The 19,082-nt window shown below is 50.1% G+C and overlaps 1 protein-coding gene across 1 annotated transcript; it reads right to left on the bottom strand.

Annotated features, from left to right (window-relative positions):
* Positions 1–9,968: 9,968 nt before the first annotated feature.
* On the bottom strand, positions 9,969–11,301 carry LOC132670358 (ras-related protein Rap-2c-like). The gene has a single exon (XM_060620851.3). It carries the CDS (start codon positions 11,193–11,195, stop codon positions 10,593–10,595), a length of 603 nt encoding a protein of 200 aa, XP_060476834.1. The 5' UTR covers positions 11,196–11,301; the 3' UTR covers positions 9,969–10,592.
* Between the last annotated feature and the right edge of the window lie 7,781 nt (positions 11,302–19,082).

Here is a 19,082-nt window from a genome sequence, read left to right on the forward strand (position 1 = left end):
TTGGTTCTGCAGTGACAGTGCAGAGCCTGCTTGGAGTCTCTCTCTCCCTCTCTCTCTGCCCCTCCCACACTCTCACATGCATGCTCTCTCTCAAAATAAATACATATAAATAAACATTAAAAAAGAACAAAACACTAAAACTGAAAAGTCTGTCAAATGTGCTGATGGGCTGCGTCTCCCACCTACTCCCGCTACGTTGTCTCCTCACCCACAGTCCAAACCTATGACCTCACAGGAAGGTCTCTATGACTAATTGACTGAGAAGGAAAAACCTCGATCCTGGTTTACAAATGGCGCGGAAGGGACGGCTCAAGCCCTACAGTCCCACTTAGGGGTGGCCCGAAAGGACAGAGAGGAAGGAGAAGCCCCCATTCCTTCAAGCACGGAGCCTGTTCTGAAAGCCAGAAATAGAATGGCTCTATATTGACTCATGGGCAGTTATTAATGGCTTGGCTTGATCACCAGAGCCTTGAGAAAACCACACTGCAAGACCGGAAATGAGGCGGTCTGGGAAAGGCATAAGAGGATGGACAGCTCTGGGGAGGCATGAGCTGTGCAGATACTTTGCCACGCTGTGAGTACCCGTCAAAAGGCATCTACTGCAGACGAGGCTCTCAGGAATCGGTTGGACGGGACAGTCCATTCTGTGCCCAGCAGCCAGTCTCCTTAGCCAGCCAGCCACGTGCTTGTTCCGTGAGCCCACGTACAGAGTGGCCAAGGAGGCAGGGATGGGGGCCAGGCGTGGGCTCAACATCAAAGTCCAACCCATGGACTTGGCCTCACCGAGTCTGACATGGACACCATCCCAGTTGAGAATTTAACCCCCAAGAGCAGAGACTAATGGTGAGCCCCTGATATTTCCTGGGGGGACGGCCAGTCACTTGGGTGGAAGATCGATTACATTAGAGCTCTTCCATCGTGGAAGGAGCAGCAGTTTGCACGGGAACAGACATTTCTTCTGGATGTGGATCTGCTTTCACTGCCTGTAACGCCCTGGAAGCACTGCCCCCCACAGACTTACAGTATGCCTTGTGGACCTTTATTGTAGCCCACGGATCGTTTCTTTGATGTAGAGAGTAATTTTACAGCAAAAAAAAAAATGTGAAGCAGTGGGCTAGGCACATGAAACCCACTGGTCTTTGATGCACTCATCCGGAAGCAGTGACCTGGTAGGTTGAATGACCTCCTGAGGACTCCTTTTAGCACAGTCCGAAAAGATGGGACTCCATCTCACAGGTTGTGACGTTATCTCAATTATAGTCATAGTACAGTTACTTATATGGAGTGCTGTTTTTCCCAAAGCCAGAATACAGGAGTTTGCGAGTCAAAGGGTGGTCAAGGAACTGGCTCCTCTAGCTATTATTCCCAGGAACTAAGTGGTTTCTTGGGGGCACCTCTTGGTACTTCCATTCCAGTTGTGAAAGGTTATCAGAAAACAATGTCAACCCAAAACTGGCAGGAAACTGCTGAGAATTCAGATCCTTTGGGTATGTTTGGATCCTACTACTAGATGAAAACCTCCAACCAGCCAAGGTCCCAGCTAAGGGGAAATAAAACAGGGAATAGGTAGTGGAAGAAAAAATTTAGAAAAATCATGCCTGAAAGTCGCTAAGAGAGTAGGTCTTAAATGCTCCCATCACAACAACAGCAAAAATGGTAATTAGGTGAGGTGAAGGATATGTTAACTAACCTGATCATTTTGTAGTATACACATGTGTCAAGCCATCACATTGTACAATTTACACTTATACCAGGTTCCATGTCAGTTATATCCCAATAAAACTGGGGGGAAATATCGATTATGCCCTCAACAAAATACCAGCAAATAGAATTCAACAACACTTTAAAGGGTTTGTAAACTGTGACCAAGTGGGATTTATTCCTGGATGCAAGAGAAGTTCCTCATAAAAAAGCCATCAGTGTAATTCATCATGTTACCAGAATGAAGGAGAAAAAACCCTGCATGATCATCTCACTTGATGCAAAAAGAATTACTGGACAAAATTCAATGTCCACCCATGATAAAAACACTCAACCAACCAGAAATACAGGAAGCTAAATACAATAGAAGTGATATGGGAACAGCCCACAGGGAACATCGTACTCAGTGATGAGAGACTGAAAGCTTTTCCTCTAAGATCAGGAAGAAGGCAATGATGCATGCTTTCGCCACTTCTATTCATAACTGGAAGTTCTTGCCAGAGCAATTGGGCAAGAAAAAAAAGGCATACTAATTGGAAAGGAAGAAATAAAATTATCTTTGTTCTCAGATGACAGACATATACATGGATATATTAAGTGCAGAAAACCTTAAAGATTTCATTAAAAAAAAACTGTTAGAGATAATATGTTCAGAAAGCTACAGGATACAAAAATCAACACACAAAAATTGATTGCATTTCTATACACTAACAATGGCCAACTATCCAAAAGGAAACTAAGAACACAATTTGCAATAGCATCAGAAAGAATAAAATACTAGGAATAAACCTCAGCAAGGAGGTGGATGACTTGTACAATGAAGACTACAAAACATTGCTGAAAGAAGACACAGAGATAATGGAAGAAGGTCCCATGGTCACGAACTGGAAGATTGAAGGCTATAAAGGTGTCTGCACCACCCAAAGCAATCTACAAAGTCAAGGCAATTTCTATCAAAATCTCAATGGCATTTTCTGCGGAAAGAGAAAAACCCATCCTAAAATATGTATGGAATCTCAAGGGATCCCAAATAGACAAACCAATGTTGAAAAAGGACAACAGATCTGGAAGACACACTTCCTGATTTGAAAACCATTACAAGGCTTTGGTAGCCAAAATAGTGTGGTAGTGGCATAAAGACAAACATAGACCATGGAATAGAATGGACCCAAACCTGTGTTTTCATAGGTCAAAACCTTTACAACTTTGGATTTGGCAATGATTTGGATGCGATGCCAAAGGCAAGGGCAACGAAAGAAAAACTGGACAACTGGACTTCATGAAAGTGTTAATATTTTGTATGCATATGAAAAGACATTATCAAAAAATGTTTTGTATAGCATTATTTGTATATCGAATGTATATATATATATATCAGGGCCCCTGGGGGGCTCGGTTGGTTGAACATCTGACTCTTGATTTCGGCTTGGGTGGTGATCTCCATGGAATCATGGAATCGAGCCCCATGTTAGGCTTTACACTGGGTGTAGAGCCTGCTTGGGATTCTCTCTCTCTTCCTCTACCGCTCTCACTCTTTCTTTAAAAAAAAAAAAAAAAAAGTATAAATATCAAAAGACAACCTACAGAATGGAAAATAATATTTGCAAATCATATAAGACATTAATGATTAGACATTAATGTCCAGAATATATAGAGAACTCCTAAAACTTAACAACAAAATAACCCACCTGATTTCAAAATGGGCAAAGAGTTTGAATAGACATTTCTCCAAAGAAGAGATACAAATGGCCAATGAGCACGTGGAAAGATGCTCAACATCACTCATCATTAGGGAAATACAAGTCAAAACCACAATGAGATATGATCCTACTAGAATGGTTATTATGAAAAAAGAAACAGAAAATCACAAGTGGTGTGAGGCTGTGGAAAATTGGAACACTTGTGCACTGTTGGTGTTGGTGGAAATGTGCCACTGTGGAAAACTGTATGGTAATTCTCAAAAAATTAAAGCTAGAATTAGCATATGATCCAGCAACTCCACTTCCGGGTGTATATCCAAAGAGTCTCAAAGAGATATTTGCACACCCATGTCCAGAACAGTATTATTCATGGTAGCCAGAAGGTCAAAGCAGTCCAGGTGTCCATTGAGAGGTGAATGAATAAGCTCACAGTGGTATATACACACAGGAGAATATATTCAGCCTTGAAAAGAAGGAAAATTCTGTCACGTGCCACAACATGGATGAACCTTGAGGACATTATGCTGAGTAAAATAAGCCAGTCACAAAAAAGATGAACATCGTCTGATTCCACTTCTGTGAGGTCCCTAGAGGAGTCAGATTCAGAGCACCAGAAAGCAGAATGGTAGGTGCCAGGCTGGGGGAGGTGATTGTTTAATGCATATAGAGTATCAGTTTTACAAATGAAAAACTTCCGGGGGTGGGTTGTACAATAATGTAAATATACCTAACACTGCCGAACTATACACTTAAAAATGGCTAAGATGGTAAATTTTGTGTTATGTGTATTTTATCACAATTCAAAACTCAACTATGGCCTCAGGACCAGTTACAATGACCGTAACAGCCGTGGATATTTTCTTCCTTGCCAGTTATGTGGCATGAGTTAGCTAGACTGAAAGCAGACCAAGGAAAATAAAGATGTGACTCACCCACTCTGCCGCTGCCATGATGGACTGTGGATGTACTGCCCAGATTCCCCTTCAACAGGGTTGTTGCCTCAGTTGCCAGGAGGGCTGTTAGTTGACAAGACTTCAGCTGTGGGCCCCTTTAGGGACTGTCTCAGCTATAGAGAGCAGTCCCTTTCTTGGGGACTTCCCATGGACAATGACTGATCTGAGGGGAGGGTGTAAAGACTTGGCTGTCTTTACTCAACTCAGAGCAGGTGAAGGGCAGGTCTAGGCCCAGAGATCCCCGGGAGGCTGGCTAAGGCCCTCGCCAGGGCTGCACTGACGCTCAGCCTCTCCTGCCTTCCTGCCATGTTCCCCTGCCTTCCATAGGTCTTGTTCCCAAAGACATGTCTTAGTGAGCATCTTGCACACTAAACTCCTCAAGTCTGCTTCTGAGACTCCATCAAGCTCTTCCTCCGTGACTGGTGGAGTGAGCCAGAGGTAGAGGTAGAGAAAGGGCAGAAAAAACCAATATTACAAAAAAGCAGAGAAGGTAATCTGAGATGCTACAGTTATTAACAATCCTGTCTAAAAGGTCATTATGAACGATTTTTTAAAGTGTTTTTTAAAGTTCATTTCTTTCTAGAGAGAATGTGTGCAAGCAGGGGAAGGGCAGAGAGGGAGGGAGGGAGAGAGAGAATCCCAAGCAGACTCCATGCTGTCAGCACAGAGCCTGATGCGGGGCTCCATCCCACGAACAGTGAGATCATGACCTGAGCTGAAATCAAGAGTCGGATGCTCAACTGACTGAGCCACCCAGGCATCTTTGTTATTAATATTTTCTGTAGATTCATTTGAAAAGACAGGATATAGGTCCCTAAAGAAATACAAACTGGGAAACTAAATTAAGAAGAAAGTTTAAAACCTATAACCATTAAAGACACTGTATATTTTTTTCAAAATAATGCATTTTCAAGCAATATCTACCAAATGTCAAAAGAACAGATAATTCCAATCTTACACAGAACCTCCCAGAGAATATAAAAAGAAGGACTACTCCCCAACTAGATGTGTGTGTGTGTGTGTGTGTGTGTGTGCGTGCGTGTGTGTGTATGTATGTGTTAGCCTATTGCTACCAAAGCAAACAAGGGCAGTATAAAAAAAAATGTATAGGCAAGTCACATTCATGAACAAAGATGCAAAAATACGGAATAAAATCTTAGCAAAGTCAATTCATCAAATGTATAAATATTTATATCAAATAACAGCCAATTGGAGTTTATCTCAGGAATGCAAGGTTGGTTTAATATTATAAAATGGAGTAATATAATCTATGTTTGATCATCTTAAATTTCACAGTCATGCCATTGAAATCAAGTCTAGGTGAGGACGAGGCTCCTCTAGGGCCATTCCTCAAACACAGTTTCTCTCGGTCTGTAGATCCAGGTTGGCTAGCTCACCCCTGCCACACACACCACAGCATACAGTGGTAGACTTGACGTGGGGTAACTTCTCCCGACCCTCCTGCTCAGACAGGGGCCAGTGAGGAACACGAAGGAGTCGCTGGTCATAGCAACTGTGAAACCCAGCCAAGAAATTCTTTGATTAGGTCTTTTTTTTTTTTTAAGTTTATTCATTTATCTTGAAAAAGAGAGCATACTGAGTGTGGGAGGGGCAGAGAAAGAGAATCCCAAGAAGTCTCCATGCCGTCAGCGCAGAGCCCGATGCAGGGCTCGATCCCGAGAACCACAGGATCATGACCTGAGCTGAAAACCAAGAGTCCAATGCTTAACCGACTGCCCCCCCCCCCAGGTGCCCCAGATTAGGTCTTACGTCCTAGAAATAATCCTCCACTGCTTTGAGCTCTGTCCTCTGACCTCTTTATTCTGCCCTCTGAACATCCACTCCCCCCCCACCCCTTTTTTAAAGAAAGCACATGTTGCAACCAGTTTTCTCAGCCTGCTTCCTTCCAGTAAAATTGTGCGGCCTGGGGGTGTGGGTGTCCAAAGTCTCTTTTCATTTTGAATGGCTCTGTCCTTTTTTAGTCCAAACAGGTCGTGTTTGGACTGATAAACTTTTTCTCAAAAACTTTGTGGGTCTCCTGTGATTTGGGGTTAACTCTGTAATAGAAAAGATCCGCGCACAAATCTGTTTGGGGACTGGGCTCGCTCCGTTAGCGAGAAGACGCACCCACAAAGCTCTTTGAGATGAACCTGCTCTAAGCTGGGCTCCTCCTGAGATGGCTGAGGGGCACTGCTGAGGTTTCCCAGAGCCCTGTCTTTGGGAGAGAGGATTTGTGGGTACAGCTTCATCTTTCTAACAGGCCCGTCATGTGACTGAACAGTACTCTGAGTTGTCACCTTTGATCTTTCTGAGGTCTTGACAAAGGGCTTCACGTATTCACACCCTTGGCTTCATTTTTATTTAAAATATTTTTTTAATGTTTATTTTTGAGAGGCAGAGACAGAGCGTGAGTGGGGGAGGGGCAGAGAGAGAGGGAGACACAGAATCTGAAGCGGCCTCCGGGCTCCGAGCTGTCGGCACAGAGCCCGACGTGGGGCTCGAACCCACGAACCGTGAGATCGTGACCTGAACCGAAGTTGGACGCCTCACCGACTGAGCCACCCAGGCGCCCCTGGCTTCATTTGAGACCAGTTCTCCTGGATTTGATGTTCCCCGGGGAAGTCATTTCTTAATTTTAGCATCTTTTGTCCTTTGGAGAAACTGCGAATTTTGACAACTATCAGGTCCCGGTTCCTCTTAGTTTCCCGAGTGCCTTCAGCCTGTCTCTCTGCTCAAATGAAACCATAAGGCACAGGAAGAGGCCAGGCGGCTTCTTCTGCACTCGGCCTGGAAATCTACCCATTGGCTCCCGGATTGCAGCAGGTACACTGCTCCCCACACAACTGCAGATGACAAGGTGGCCACGCTCCTGCCGTTATGTCACAAGACCCCTGTTCCTCACTCCCTGTGCGCCCTCACTGGCAGCGTCCTCAAAGCCCAGCTTTCCACTAAAGGCCTGTCCAGGATGCCTCAGTGCTTACCTAACACTCCTCAGAATCCCACCTGGCTCTGCCCACGGCCTGGTTCAGATATTTGTCCATCGGCACCCTAGTCCAGGCACCAAACGGCTGTAGTAGTTATCCGTAGCTGCATGACAAATCACCTTAAAACTTACTGGCGTAAAACAATACACACTCACCATCTCACAGTGTCTGTGGGTCAGGAGCCTCTGCGGCTCAGCCGGGGCTCCGCTCAGACTCCCTCACGGGCTGTGGGGAGGGCTTGGCGGGGGCTGCTCTCATCTCAGGGCTCATCTGGGAAAGGGTCCCCCCTCCCAAGCTCACTTAGGAGCTGTGGGCAGGTCTCAGGTCCTCAATAGCTGCCGGTTGGGACAGTAGTTCCTTGCCACATGGCTGTCTCCACCAGGCTAGTCCCAACACGGCAGCTTGCCTTTCCAGAACAAGGGCTCTGAAGGAGGCCGAGCAGGGCAGAGGTCAGTGGTTTGGAATTTAATCTCAGAAGTGACATTCCCATCACTGTTGTCCTGTTGTATTCCCTAGAAGAGAGTCACTAGGTCCTGCCCCCCCTCAAGGGGAGGCAGTCACACAGGGCATGCGTACCAGGAGGTGGGGTCATTGGAAGCATCTCAGAGGCTGCCCACCCCAGAGACAGAGTAAAACCTCCAAGAACCAAGAAGAAATGGACAGATTACACAATTTTAAAAGCTGATGAAAAGAACAGGCATTTCACTGGAGAAGAAATCGAATGTCATTTGAAACCCTCCCAGAGAATTCTCAGCATCACCAGTGATCTGAATGATACAGACGAACCCACAACACACGGGCCAGAAGGGAGGCTGCAGGTGCTCTGAGCTGCAGGGCATTTACGGGCATCGGATGCCGGAGGGCATGGGAATGTCACAGCCACTTGGGAAACCAGTTTCACGTGCCCCAGTTATGCTGAGCACGCACGCACGTGGCCCCCAGCCCAGGTCCCAGCTGTGAATGACCTGAGATGGTAACACCATTTGCAGGCTGGTGAGTTAGGCTGCCCGTTTCAGGTACCCCCCCCCCCCGCCCCGCCCCCACCAGGCAGTGCCTCCATGGACCACGGCACCCGGACCTGACAAGCAGTCATATCTGCTGCTTCAAGTTCACTCTAGTTAGGCTGCACTTGACTCCAGAGGGACTCCAGGCAACTGTGTGTGACATATGGAAGTTAGACACGTGAAATTGTAGGAAGAGAAAGAAAATCGGGTGTGTAGGTCTTGAATTTTACATGTATTTGCATGCGCGATTGCGTGCGCAGAGAACGGCTTCAAACATATTCCTGAGGTCCCAGGAGCCGATCGTGTGGGCCTGAGTATTTGTTATGTTCACCGGTCAGCAAGGAACATCCTGGGCTCTGAGCCAAAATGTAGATCTGAGTGGAAGGGTCTGAGGAGGTCCTAGGAATCTAAACGAAGAAATGGCTATTTGTGAATTTTTTCCTGGATTGAACGTATCTTCCAGAGGCACAGGGATCCAGGGACACAAGACCTCCCAGGAGGCCTCAGTGCAAGCAGGTGGTGAGTCAGAAAGACAGGGCTGGTGGGAAGCAGGGGCAGGCAGGCCCAGAGGGTCACTCAGCTTGCAGTCCTCGGGGGCCCTGCTTTCATGGCTGGGGACAGGACACTGTTCACGCCCTGCGTGCTTTCTCTGCACAGCCCAACATCCACTCCAGTAACAGTCTTGGGTTTTTGCCTCTTTTCGGGCAGAGGAAGGGGCAGCTTTGGACGAAGACACCTGAGACTAGGAAGGTATTCCCCCACCCTTCACCACTCTGCAGGACCCCCTCCCCTCCTCCCTGTGTTTGCAATGTCCTGGAGGGGGATGTGGGTAACTCAGCCAGGAGGAATGACCCCAGAACACAGAGGGTCAGAGGAGAGAGTGAATAGGCTGGACTTCAAGGCTTCACAAGTAAGTGCCCAACACCTCCCTCCCCCGCCCTCCGCCAGGGCCCAGGGACAGAGGAAGAGATAAAAGACAGGTGTCACCCAGCCTAGCCCGTTCCCCTGGTGAACTGGCTGTCAGGCACTGACAGGCTCTAACACACTTACACTTTTTCTGTTAAAATAAAACCCATCCTTCTGTTCACCCAACACATATAATATAAATAAAGCTCCCAGAGCCTGCATAACCATCACTGTATAGATAACTTCCCTGTAACAAAATGAACTTTTTCAGATCCCTGGCATAGTTTTGAGCATTCTTGTTTATTTAATTTTGTTTTTCTTGTTACTTTCTTTTAGAAGGACGTTTAAGTGGTAAGGCTAGGTTCCTAAATTTGAAAAATGTGTTATCATGAAAATAAAGCGCACGCAACTCATACCACAGGCAAATTCTTCAAATTACAAAACCATAATGTTTTTAAACGGGTGCAAGAAAACCTTTCTTGCCTCGTTATGTGAAAACTATACAAGAAGACTCAAACACGGTTTGCTTCTCCTGGAGTCCTCATGTCACTGTAAACCATGCAGAGACAAAAATACACCTACGCTGGCAACAAGAAACACATACCAGATGCGGCCATTTTCCCTCTGGTTCCTAACGTGCTTCCTGGGAAACAGCTTAGGAGCAGAGACCGTGCGTGCAAACTGTAGAAACTGTAGCTTTAAGTATTAGAGAGACAGATATTTAAAACTATCACCTTTCAAAATCACTTTATTTTCACTCAGTGTACAGATTCAAAATCGACTAGATGTCAATTACAGAGCTGAAGGCAGGCTGAGCTGTGTGTGAGCAGTTACGTGTTCCCCTCCCAGGGTATACAATATCCCTTTCAAACCAACCCTGTGTATGTCATAACTATATTTAGAAATACACAGAGAGGAAAATATTACTGCTGTAATGCAAGGCTGCGGATGAGAGGGAAACACATGAAAACCTCACAGAATCCAAGGCTTAAAGTCTTTAGTTCATGCTCCTCAATCAATTTCAAAGGTCTGGTGCATTCGAAGGCATTAATGATCAAAAGGGGGAAAAAAAGAGAATCCTGTAACAAATCCCATGTGAAGAAAAGGCTGGGACTCTCCATCCAGGAAAACAATACGGATTTTGGGTGTCCTAGAGCCCTGTAAGAGGTAAACAAAGTGGCCAAGTTTTCAGGCCAACAGTCCAAAGCGCTGGTTTGAGTTCCCACACAGAAGCCATCATCACTTGTCTTGGGCCGGAAAACTTTCTTTAAAAAGGCAGGGAAGGAGGACTGAGCTTCAGAAATCAGGAACGCGCCGAACACACTAAAAAGTCACCTTTGCGCGTCAGCCAATGAATCTTTCCGAGGGCCACGTGTCCTGGGCATTGGTGGGGAGCGGCGGGGCCCGCTCCTCGGGCGGGGCCAGGGCCTCCACCTCGCGCACCACCTGCGTGAACACCTGGTCCACCATCAGTTTGCTCTTGGCCGTGACCTCCAGGAACGGGCACCGCCACTCGCGGGCCAGCGCGCGGCCCCGCGCCGTCAGCACCTGGCGCTCGGCGTCCAGGTCGGCCTTGGTGCCCACGAGCACGAGCGGCACGGCCTTGGGCCCCCGCAGCCGGCCCATGCGCTCCCGCAGCGGCCGCACCGCCTCGAACGAGGCCTCGCTGCACACGCTGTAGAGCACCACGAAGCCGTCGCTGTTCTTGATGTACAGGTCCTTGAGGGTGACCAGGTGCTCGGCGCCCACGGTGTCCACGATCTCCAGCAGGGCGGGCGCCGCGTTCACCTCGATCACCTTGCTGAAGAGCTCCTCCACCGACGGCTCGCACTGCTCCGGGAAGCTGCCGCAGGCGAACTGCGTGGCCAGCGCCGTCTTGCCCACGGCCACGCTCCCGAGCAGCACCACCCGGTAGCCCTTGGCGGGTCGCGGCCCCGGGCCTGCCATGGCCGAGACGCGGCTGGCGGGGCGCACGGCCGGAGGACGGCGAGGAATGGCGCGCGGAGGCGGGGGCGGGGAGAGGGGGCAGGGAAGGAGGGGAGAGGAGGGGAGGAGGGGAGGAGGGGAGGAGGGGAGGAGGGGAGGGGCGGGGCGGGGGCCGGGGCGGGACGCGGAGGCGAGGAAGGGGCCCGGAGGGCGGGCGCGCGGAGGCCGGCTGCCTCCGGGCGGAGAAGAACTCCCCCAGCCCAGACGGGGGTCCCGGGAGGCCGGGCCCCGCGCGCCTCTCGCCCCGCTCCCTACCCCACTGTCTGGCCCGCCTCCGGCCCGGGGCGATCCGGCGCCGCCCTACCCACCAGCTCCACGTCCCAGACCTCTCCTTCCCCTCCCCCCGCCCCCCCCTCCGACCTCGCTCACGGCGGGTCCCCAGGCTGCCGGGCCCTGCTCGGCCTCCCTCCCGTACCCCACCTGACGACGAGCTGGGGCCTCTCCGACAGTCCCTGCCCTCTGCTCCCCCTTTCCCAGAAGAGCCCCTTCTGTCCGCGGGACTAGAAGGTAACCTGATCCCTTCCATGTCTACCCGGGAAATGCAGGATTTCTCCACCATTTCAGAGCCAGCCCCGTGGCCGGAAGCCAGGCTGGCCTCGTTCTAGGTCAGGCCTGGCTGGGCTGCGCAGCTGGGGCCCCTCCCCAGACCAGGAGGACCCCAGGGAAGGGGAAACTTGCGAAGGAGCTTCAGACTGAAGGTCCCAAGTGACTCCTGCAGCCCTCCCCCCTCCCCCACCGACTTCTGTGCCCGGAGTACCGAGTACCTCGTGCCCCTGCCTTTACTCTGGTCCCCTCCAGACCCCTTTGTCTTTGACCAACGCCCAAATGAACTTTGTAAAATGTAACTCACATTTTACTCCCTCACTCAAACCTTCCCTGGCTTTCCATCATGCCCTCCTGACCTAAGAGTGACCACATAACTCACCAGTCAAACTGGCCACTTTTGAAAATGAAAGTGTGCACGCATCCACCGGCCTCAAGTATCCACCGGTGGGGTCCTTGGCAACAGGGCTTTGGGGTCATCCTAGTTCTAGAGGGTCCTCCAGGTCGGACCCCCCTGCTGCCAGTCTCTCTCGGGCTTCTGCTCTACACCTGCACAGCGTTCTTGCCATTCCTTGATTCAGAGGGGACCCTGGGGGCTGGGCAGAAAGTCCTGGGGTCGTCCACCTGAGTAAACTCCACTCACCTTGTACTCGGGCACAAACAGATGCCTTAGGACTTGAGGGAGACCCAGAGGCCTGGGCTGAAAGCGGAGATAGCTACGCTTTCCCTGTGTCGGGGTGCCACTGACCTCGGTCATTTTGGTGTAGCCGTGTGGGGGTAGGGGACAGGGCCCCAGTTCTGACTGAGCTTGAATTTGCTCCCGGCAGCATAGGCTCAGAGATGACGTTTAAGTGACAACGGGATACATCTTTCACACTGGTGTTTGTGGTCACAGAACATGCTTTTCTATTAACGGTGCACAGAGCACCCTTGACCTGTGATATTAATTATATATGGAACACAACAGACAACTCGCTTTCTAAATAGAGAAGGCTTATGAGACATTCTCTGACTGCAAAGTAACAAAAGTAAAAATGCATCTTTAAAAAGGATAACTGCAAATATTCACTGGAGGGAGGCAAGCTCAAGGCAGGCTTCAACAACTTCCCACAGATAGCTTTTGAGGGAACGTAGGCAACTTGCTGCTGAAAAGTCACAAAACACACAGGGAAAAAAACACCGTGAATGAGAGCCGTTGGAAACACAGACAAGAAAACCACGTCTGGAAAGCTGCAGACATTGGTGTTATCAGACAGATGAGATAATTATGTTTCATGTGTTTAAAGAAATAAAAAAAAGAAGCTTAAAATTTTGAGCAAGGAACAAGAGACTATGAAGTATGGTCAAGTAGGGGGTGCCTGGGTGGCTCAGTAGGTTAACTGTCTGATTTCGGCTCAGGTCATGATCTCACGGTTTGTGGGTTCGAGCCCCACATCCGGCTCTGTGCTGACAGCTCGGAGCCTGGAGCCTGCTTGGGATTCTGTGTCTCCCGTGCCCTCTGCCCCTCCCCTGCTCGTGCTCTGTCTCTCTCAGAAATAAGTAAACATTTAAAAAAAATTAAAGTATGGTCAAGTAATTTGTTGTTTTTTTTTTTAATTTTTTTTTCAACGTTTTTTATTTATTTTTGGGACAGAGAGAGACAGAGCATGAACAGGGGAGGGGCAGAGAGAGAGGGAGACACAGAATCGGAAACAGGCTCCAGGCTCCGAGCCATCAGCCCGGAGCCTGACGCGGGGCTCGAACTCACAGACCGCGAGATCGTGACCTGGCTGAAGTCGGACGCTTAACCGACTGCGCCACCCAGGCGCCCCTGGTCAAGTAATTTGAAAGAGACTCTCCAATAAGACAATATGATAGAAATGGACAGTATGATAATTTGCTATTTTGATTAACATAAAACACCCTTGTTGGTTGAACTGGGGATTAAATACATGACTGAAGAGAGAAGTGATGACATCATGAGTTGCGGGGAATCCTGGACCTGGTTTTCATCCTAAAATGCCCTGTGCCTGCAGGCGATGAGGGGCCCTGATATTGCCAGGGGCGGCTGATTTTCGGAGAGTATCTCGAATCGATAGTGGGCTAATTTGAGCCTGTCCTTAGTATTCGTTCAGGCTTTTAAAGCCATTAAGGAAAGCACGGTAACCCCACCCCTGCCGCACAGAACCACACTCCACGTCCCCTGCACCACACCTTAATCCACCCCCCTGAGTCACTGTCCCTGTGCCACAGGCCAAGGCTCATCACCAGCTCGCTCACCACCAGCAATACCGTCCTTCCAATGGGGTCTGAGGGTGTGATCTACCTTAGAATCTTACTCAGAAGGTCTGCTTCTTAGGGTCACTTCTCTTTTTTTAAAAAAAAATTTTTTTTTTAATGTTTTACTTATTTTTAAGACAGAGACAGAGCATGAGTGGGGAGGGACACAGAGAGAGAATCCCAAGCAGGCTTCAGGCTCTGAGCTGTCAGCACAGAGCCCGACGCAGGGCTCAAACTCACGAACCGCGAGATCGTGACCTGAGCCGGAGTCGGACGCTTCACCGACTGAGCCACCCAGGCGCCCCGGTCACTTCTCTTAATTCGGGTTCTCTCCAAAAGCAGAAGCTATGACATGGGACGTGGTCTTGTGGGCAAATGGTTTATTTTTGGAGGTGACCTCGGAGATGAGGAATGGGGACCCTGGAAGGGGAAAACGGGGGAGCGGGGAGATCTGATGTCAGAGAGCGTCCTTGACTTGCCACTGCTGTACGAGTACCCTAGGGAGCGGTGTGCGTCCTACCCCGGCATCGTCCCCTGGTGCGCGGTAGCGAGGGGCACGTGCGCCCGCTGGTGCCCTTTCCTCGTCGTTCCAGGGCTGCCCGCAAAGTCCCTCCCTTTTCCAGGTTGCACATGTGCCAACATGCTGGGCTCCAGCAGCCCCGCGAGCAGCGGCAACGACAGCCCCAGGAGACGGCAGGGGGCGTGGTGGGCAGTGGAGGCCGGGGGCAGCGGGCTGCGTAGCCACGACGACGGCAAAAAACGGTGGACTCCCAGCCTACGAGACCAGGGCGTAAAAGGTAGCTGACTCCATTCTAACAGTTTGCAAATGCCTCATTCGGGGGGGCCGGGGGGACATACTATCTGCAAACAGTGGTGAGTACACAGTTCATTTCCTTTTCTTGTTGCTCTAGCCAGACTCCAAAATATCGATGTTGAACCACAGAGCTGCAACTGACAGAAATGCCTTTACGACATACCATTAAAGGATGTATCCTTGGGGCGCCTGGGTGGCTCAGTCGGTTGAGCGTCCGACTCCGGCTCAGGTCATGAGCTCACGGCTGGTGAGTTCTAGCCCCGCGTCGGGCTCTGTGCTGACGGCTCGGAGCCTGGAGCCTGCTTCGGATTCTGGGTCTCCCCCTCTCTCTGCCCCTCCCCTGCTCGTGCTCCGTCTCTCTCTCTCTGTCAAAAATAAATAAACATTAAAAAAAATATATGATGTATCCTTTTGTCCTGTAATGGGTATCCTTCACCATAAAAGGAAAGTTTAGTCTATTTATACCTTAGAACTTGTATTGAGATTTGCATTGTTGTTGTTCCCTGATAAATGTATAGCTTTTTCTCCTTTAATTCTGTTAATTTTATGACTCAGAGTTGACGGATTTCCCATCGCCGAATCGTTCTGCTTCTCGCTTCATCGCTCACCCCTCTTCTCCCTGCTTCCTCCAGACACAACGACCATCCTCTCCCTACTCCTTCAGCGTGCCAGTCTGCGTTTCATCCCAGAATCTTATGTTTGCTGTTCCTTCCCCCCGGAATGCTGTTCCCTCAGATGTCCGCATGGCCCACTCCCTCGTTTTACTTAGGTGTTTTGCTCAAATGTCACTTACTTCTGGGAATACACAGAACGCACGTTGGTACCAATCATATTCATTGGTACCAGCCCTCTGTACCTCGGAGTGGGACCTCATTTGGAAACAGGGCCGTTGCAGGTGTAATCGGCTGACGTCCCGCTGGACCACGGACAGCCCCTAATCCAATATAACCAGCGTCCTTCTGAAAGGGGCAACTTGGACACAGACGTGCACACAGGGAGATGCCACCTGAAGATGAGGTCAGAGGCCGGGCTGGTGTTCTAGAAGCCAAAGAGGCTTGTAAATCATCGGAAGCTAAGGAAGAGGGGCCTGGAACAGATTGTCCACCCGCAGCCCACGGAAGGAACCACCCTGCCGACAGCTTGATCTGGGACTTCTGGCCTGGAGACTGGTGACACAGCAGGTTCCTGTCCAAAAGCCCCCAGCCCGTGGGGAACTACCACAGTGCCACCTACCGCAGATCGTCACTTACTATCCTGCCGCCCCGGTCCACTCGGGCTGATAGAACAGATTACCGCAGATTGGGGGACGTAGCGAACAACATTTATGACTCCGTTCTGAGGCTGGGAAGGCCAAGGCCAAGGCACTGGCGGATTCAGTGAGATTCCGTTTTCTGGTTCGCGGACAACTGTTATTTCACCGTGTCCTCACGGTGGGGGGCAAGGGAGCTTTCTGGGGTCTCCGTCACCTTATCACTCCCCGAAGGGCCCACCTAATGCCAGACTTTGGGGGTTAGTTTTCCACATACGAATGGAGGGGCCCCCATTACGCTCTTTGAATCCCTTTGCTTGTTGTGTCCCTCCCACGACCTCGCCCCCCGACACCGCTCACTGCTGGCCCCCTGGCACAGATATCGGTGCCTCCCATGTGGTTGGCACAATCCACGACTACGGTTCTGCCGTGACACAGGCTTTGGAAATGAGTTTTTCCAGCACAACTGAAGAATGCGGGAGCCAGGCCCGCATAGTGTGAATTTTGCATTTCGTGTGATTTTCTTTGCGAGGTAAACATGGAAAACGGCACCGGCTGGACCGAGGTATGTGGGAATACACAGAACACACAGACGCTCCCCTCACGCGTCCCCCAGATGCCTCGTGACTGCCGTGCCGTGAGCGCACCGCCCCCGCCGGGTGTTCCAGCTGTCCTGTCTCCCGGGCCGCAAGCTGCACCCTCCCCGTGTCCACTGCTCTTTGGGCCTTTGAGACAAAGGGCCATATTTCTTATTGTATTAATGTATTTAAAATAACAACTTAACGTATTCCACTGTGCTATCCTTTTTATTAGGTTCCTATCTGTTTGTTTGGGTTTTTTTTAACAATGTTTTTTTTTTAACGTTTATTTATTTTTGAGAGAGAGAGAGACAGAGCATGAATGGGGGAGGGTCAGAGAGAGAAGGAGACACAGAATCCGAAACAGGCTCCAGGCTCTGAGCAGTCAGCACAGAGCCCGACGCGGGGCTCGAACTCACGGACCGCGAGATCGTGACCTGAGCCGAAGTCGGACGCTTAACCGACTGAGCCACCCAGGCGCCCCGGTTCCTATCTGTTTTCAATGTGTTGCTGATGAAATATTTTGAGTGTCCTGACCCGACTCTACTTTCCCCTGGAGTGCCGTGATTTTTACTGTGCGAGTTTGCACGGCACCCGGAATTTTATGAAACCATATGATGCATCCCAGCAAAACGGACCCCATTTGTTGAATAACTGAATGAATTCTTGCCTTTCTGAATTAGACCCTAATTATCCTGCTATATGGCTTTTTCACTACACAATTGCTCCTTGAGGCTGTCTGTGTCCAAAAGGCTGGGGAGCATGGCAGAGGATAATACAGGGCTTAACGTAGGGATGTGAAGGAGCCCAGTCAATGACACTTTCATTATTCCTGCCCAAGACCCAGACGCTTGAGAGATAAGTCCAAGGGACTCAAGAAAACATAAATCAAATTATTACCTTATCACAGATGAGGTCTGAGTCGGAGCGGATGGCTTCGGAGGGCTGCACTATAGACCGTCCTAATCCTAGAGCCCACGTTTGGACTCACCTGCCCAGTGGTAGGCAAACCAGTCAGTCCACCATCTGTCTCCAGCGGGAGCCACGGCCCCGACGTTTATGGGAGGGGCCTGCAGGAGCAAACTTCACACCATGTGACCGGTGCGCCCCGTCCCCCGGTCTCCTGGCCTGTCTCATGATCTCAGCCTATCGTGCTAAGGAGTCTTAAACCCTCTGAGCCTTAGGCCCCGAGCCCACAGAGACTCTCTGACCTCCAGGTCTCTTCCCAGTTGGGAAGAACTGGGATCTTAGTACCTGCAGGCAGAGAGGAGAAACAGCATTCCTGGGGACAAAGCAGCGGTCATGGCATCTGCAGAGAACAGCTGTGCAAACCTCCCCGGGTGGGGGACACACACGGAGCCCCCTGAGAGCTGCTGGAAACATCGCAAACGCGCGTGGACGGCCTCCGCCAGCGAGCGCAAGAGCGTGGGTGCACACGCATACACTCGGCCCGAAACCCAGCGGCTCCTCCCTTTCTGCCCATAGAGTAGGGGAGATAACTGGGAAAAACCTTCGAGACTAGAAATGCTGAATGAACTGTTACAAAACGCTTTCCTGCATAGCTGCGATGTTGGAAAAAAGGAAATGGCCCAAACAGAGAAGCCGCTGAAAACCAAAGTGGTAGCGGTAAGCAGCCGCCCCGGGGAATTCACAACCTCCGTCATCAAGGGTTTGGGGCGTCATGGAGACAGATGGCAAGATTTTGAAGCTATATAAGCTTCCCAGTTAGGAGCAGGACCCCCACACGAGCTGCACATCCTAGAAGGCCCATATCCTCAGTGAACGAGTGATTTTGAACGTTTTCCAACCATCCGCAAAAGCAAAGGAGAAAAACTGTCCTGTCCGGTATTCTTTTTTTTCTTAATTTTTTAATGTTTTTCTTTATTTTTGAGAGAAAGGGAGACAGAGAGCTGGTAGGGGCAGGGCAGAGAGAGCGGGAGACACAGAACCCGAAGCAGGCTCCAGCCTCTGAGCTGGCAGCACAGAGCCCCACGCGGGGCTCCGACTCGTGAAGTGAAAGATCATGACCTGAGCTGAAATCAGATGCTCAACAGACTGAGCCACCCAGGCACCTCTTCCCGTCCAGTATTCTTTCGAGGACAAAAGTAAAAGATTTTCCCTAAGATTTGTAACAAGGGTCTGGTCCTCACAGAGGTTTGGGTTTAAACTGAACATCCCTTAGAAGTCCTGGAAACAGCAAGCTGAACAATGAACATCAAGTGAGGCCAGGTGGGTAGGTCCTTAAGGACGCCAGCAGCAGTCAGTGCCGGCTTCTCTGGAGGGATGCTCCTTTACGGGGCTTCCCGTCATCCTCTCAGATTACCCTCATGGTCCAAAGAGGTGCTGAACAGACTAGGGCCAGGCCACCACAAGCAGAGCCACAGGCATTCTATTTCCAGGCAGTC

Source organism: Panthera onca, chromosome B3 (assembly GCF_046562875.1).
Source record: "Panthera onca isolate mPanOnc1 chromosome B3, mPanOnc1 haplotype 2, whole genome shotgun sequence".
Classification (NCBI taxonomy): Eukaryota; Metazoa; Chordata; class Mammalia; order Carnivora; family Felidae; genus Panthera; species Panthera onca.

Coding starts and splice junctions, on each gene's coding strand:
- LOC132670358 (XM_060620851.3), bottom strand. CDS start 11,195: ATGGCAGGCCCGGGGCCGCGACCCGCCAAGGGCTACCGGGTGGTGCTG.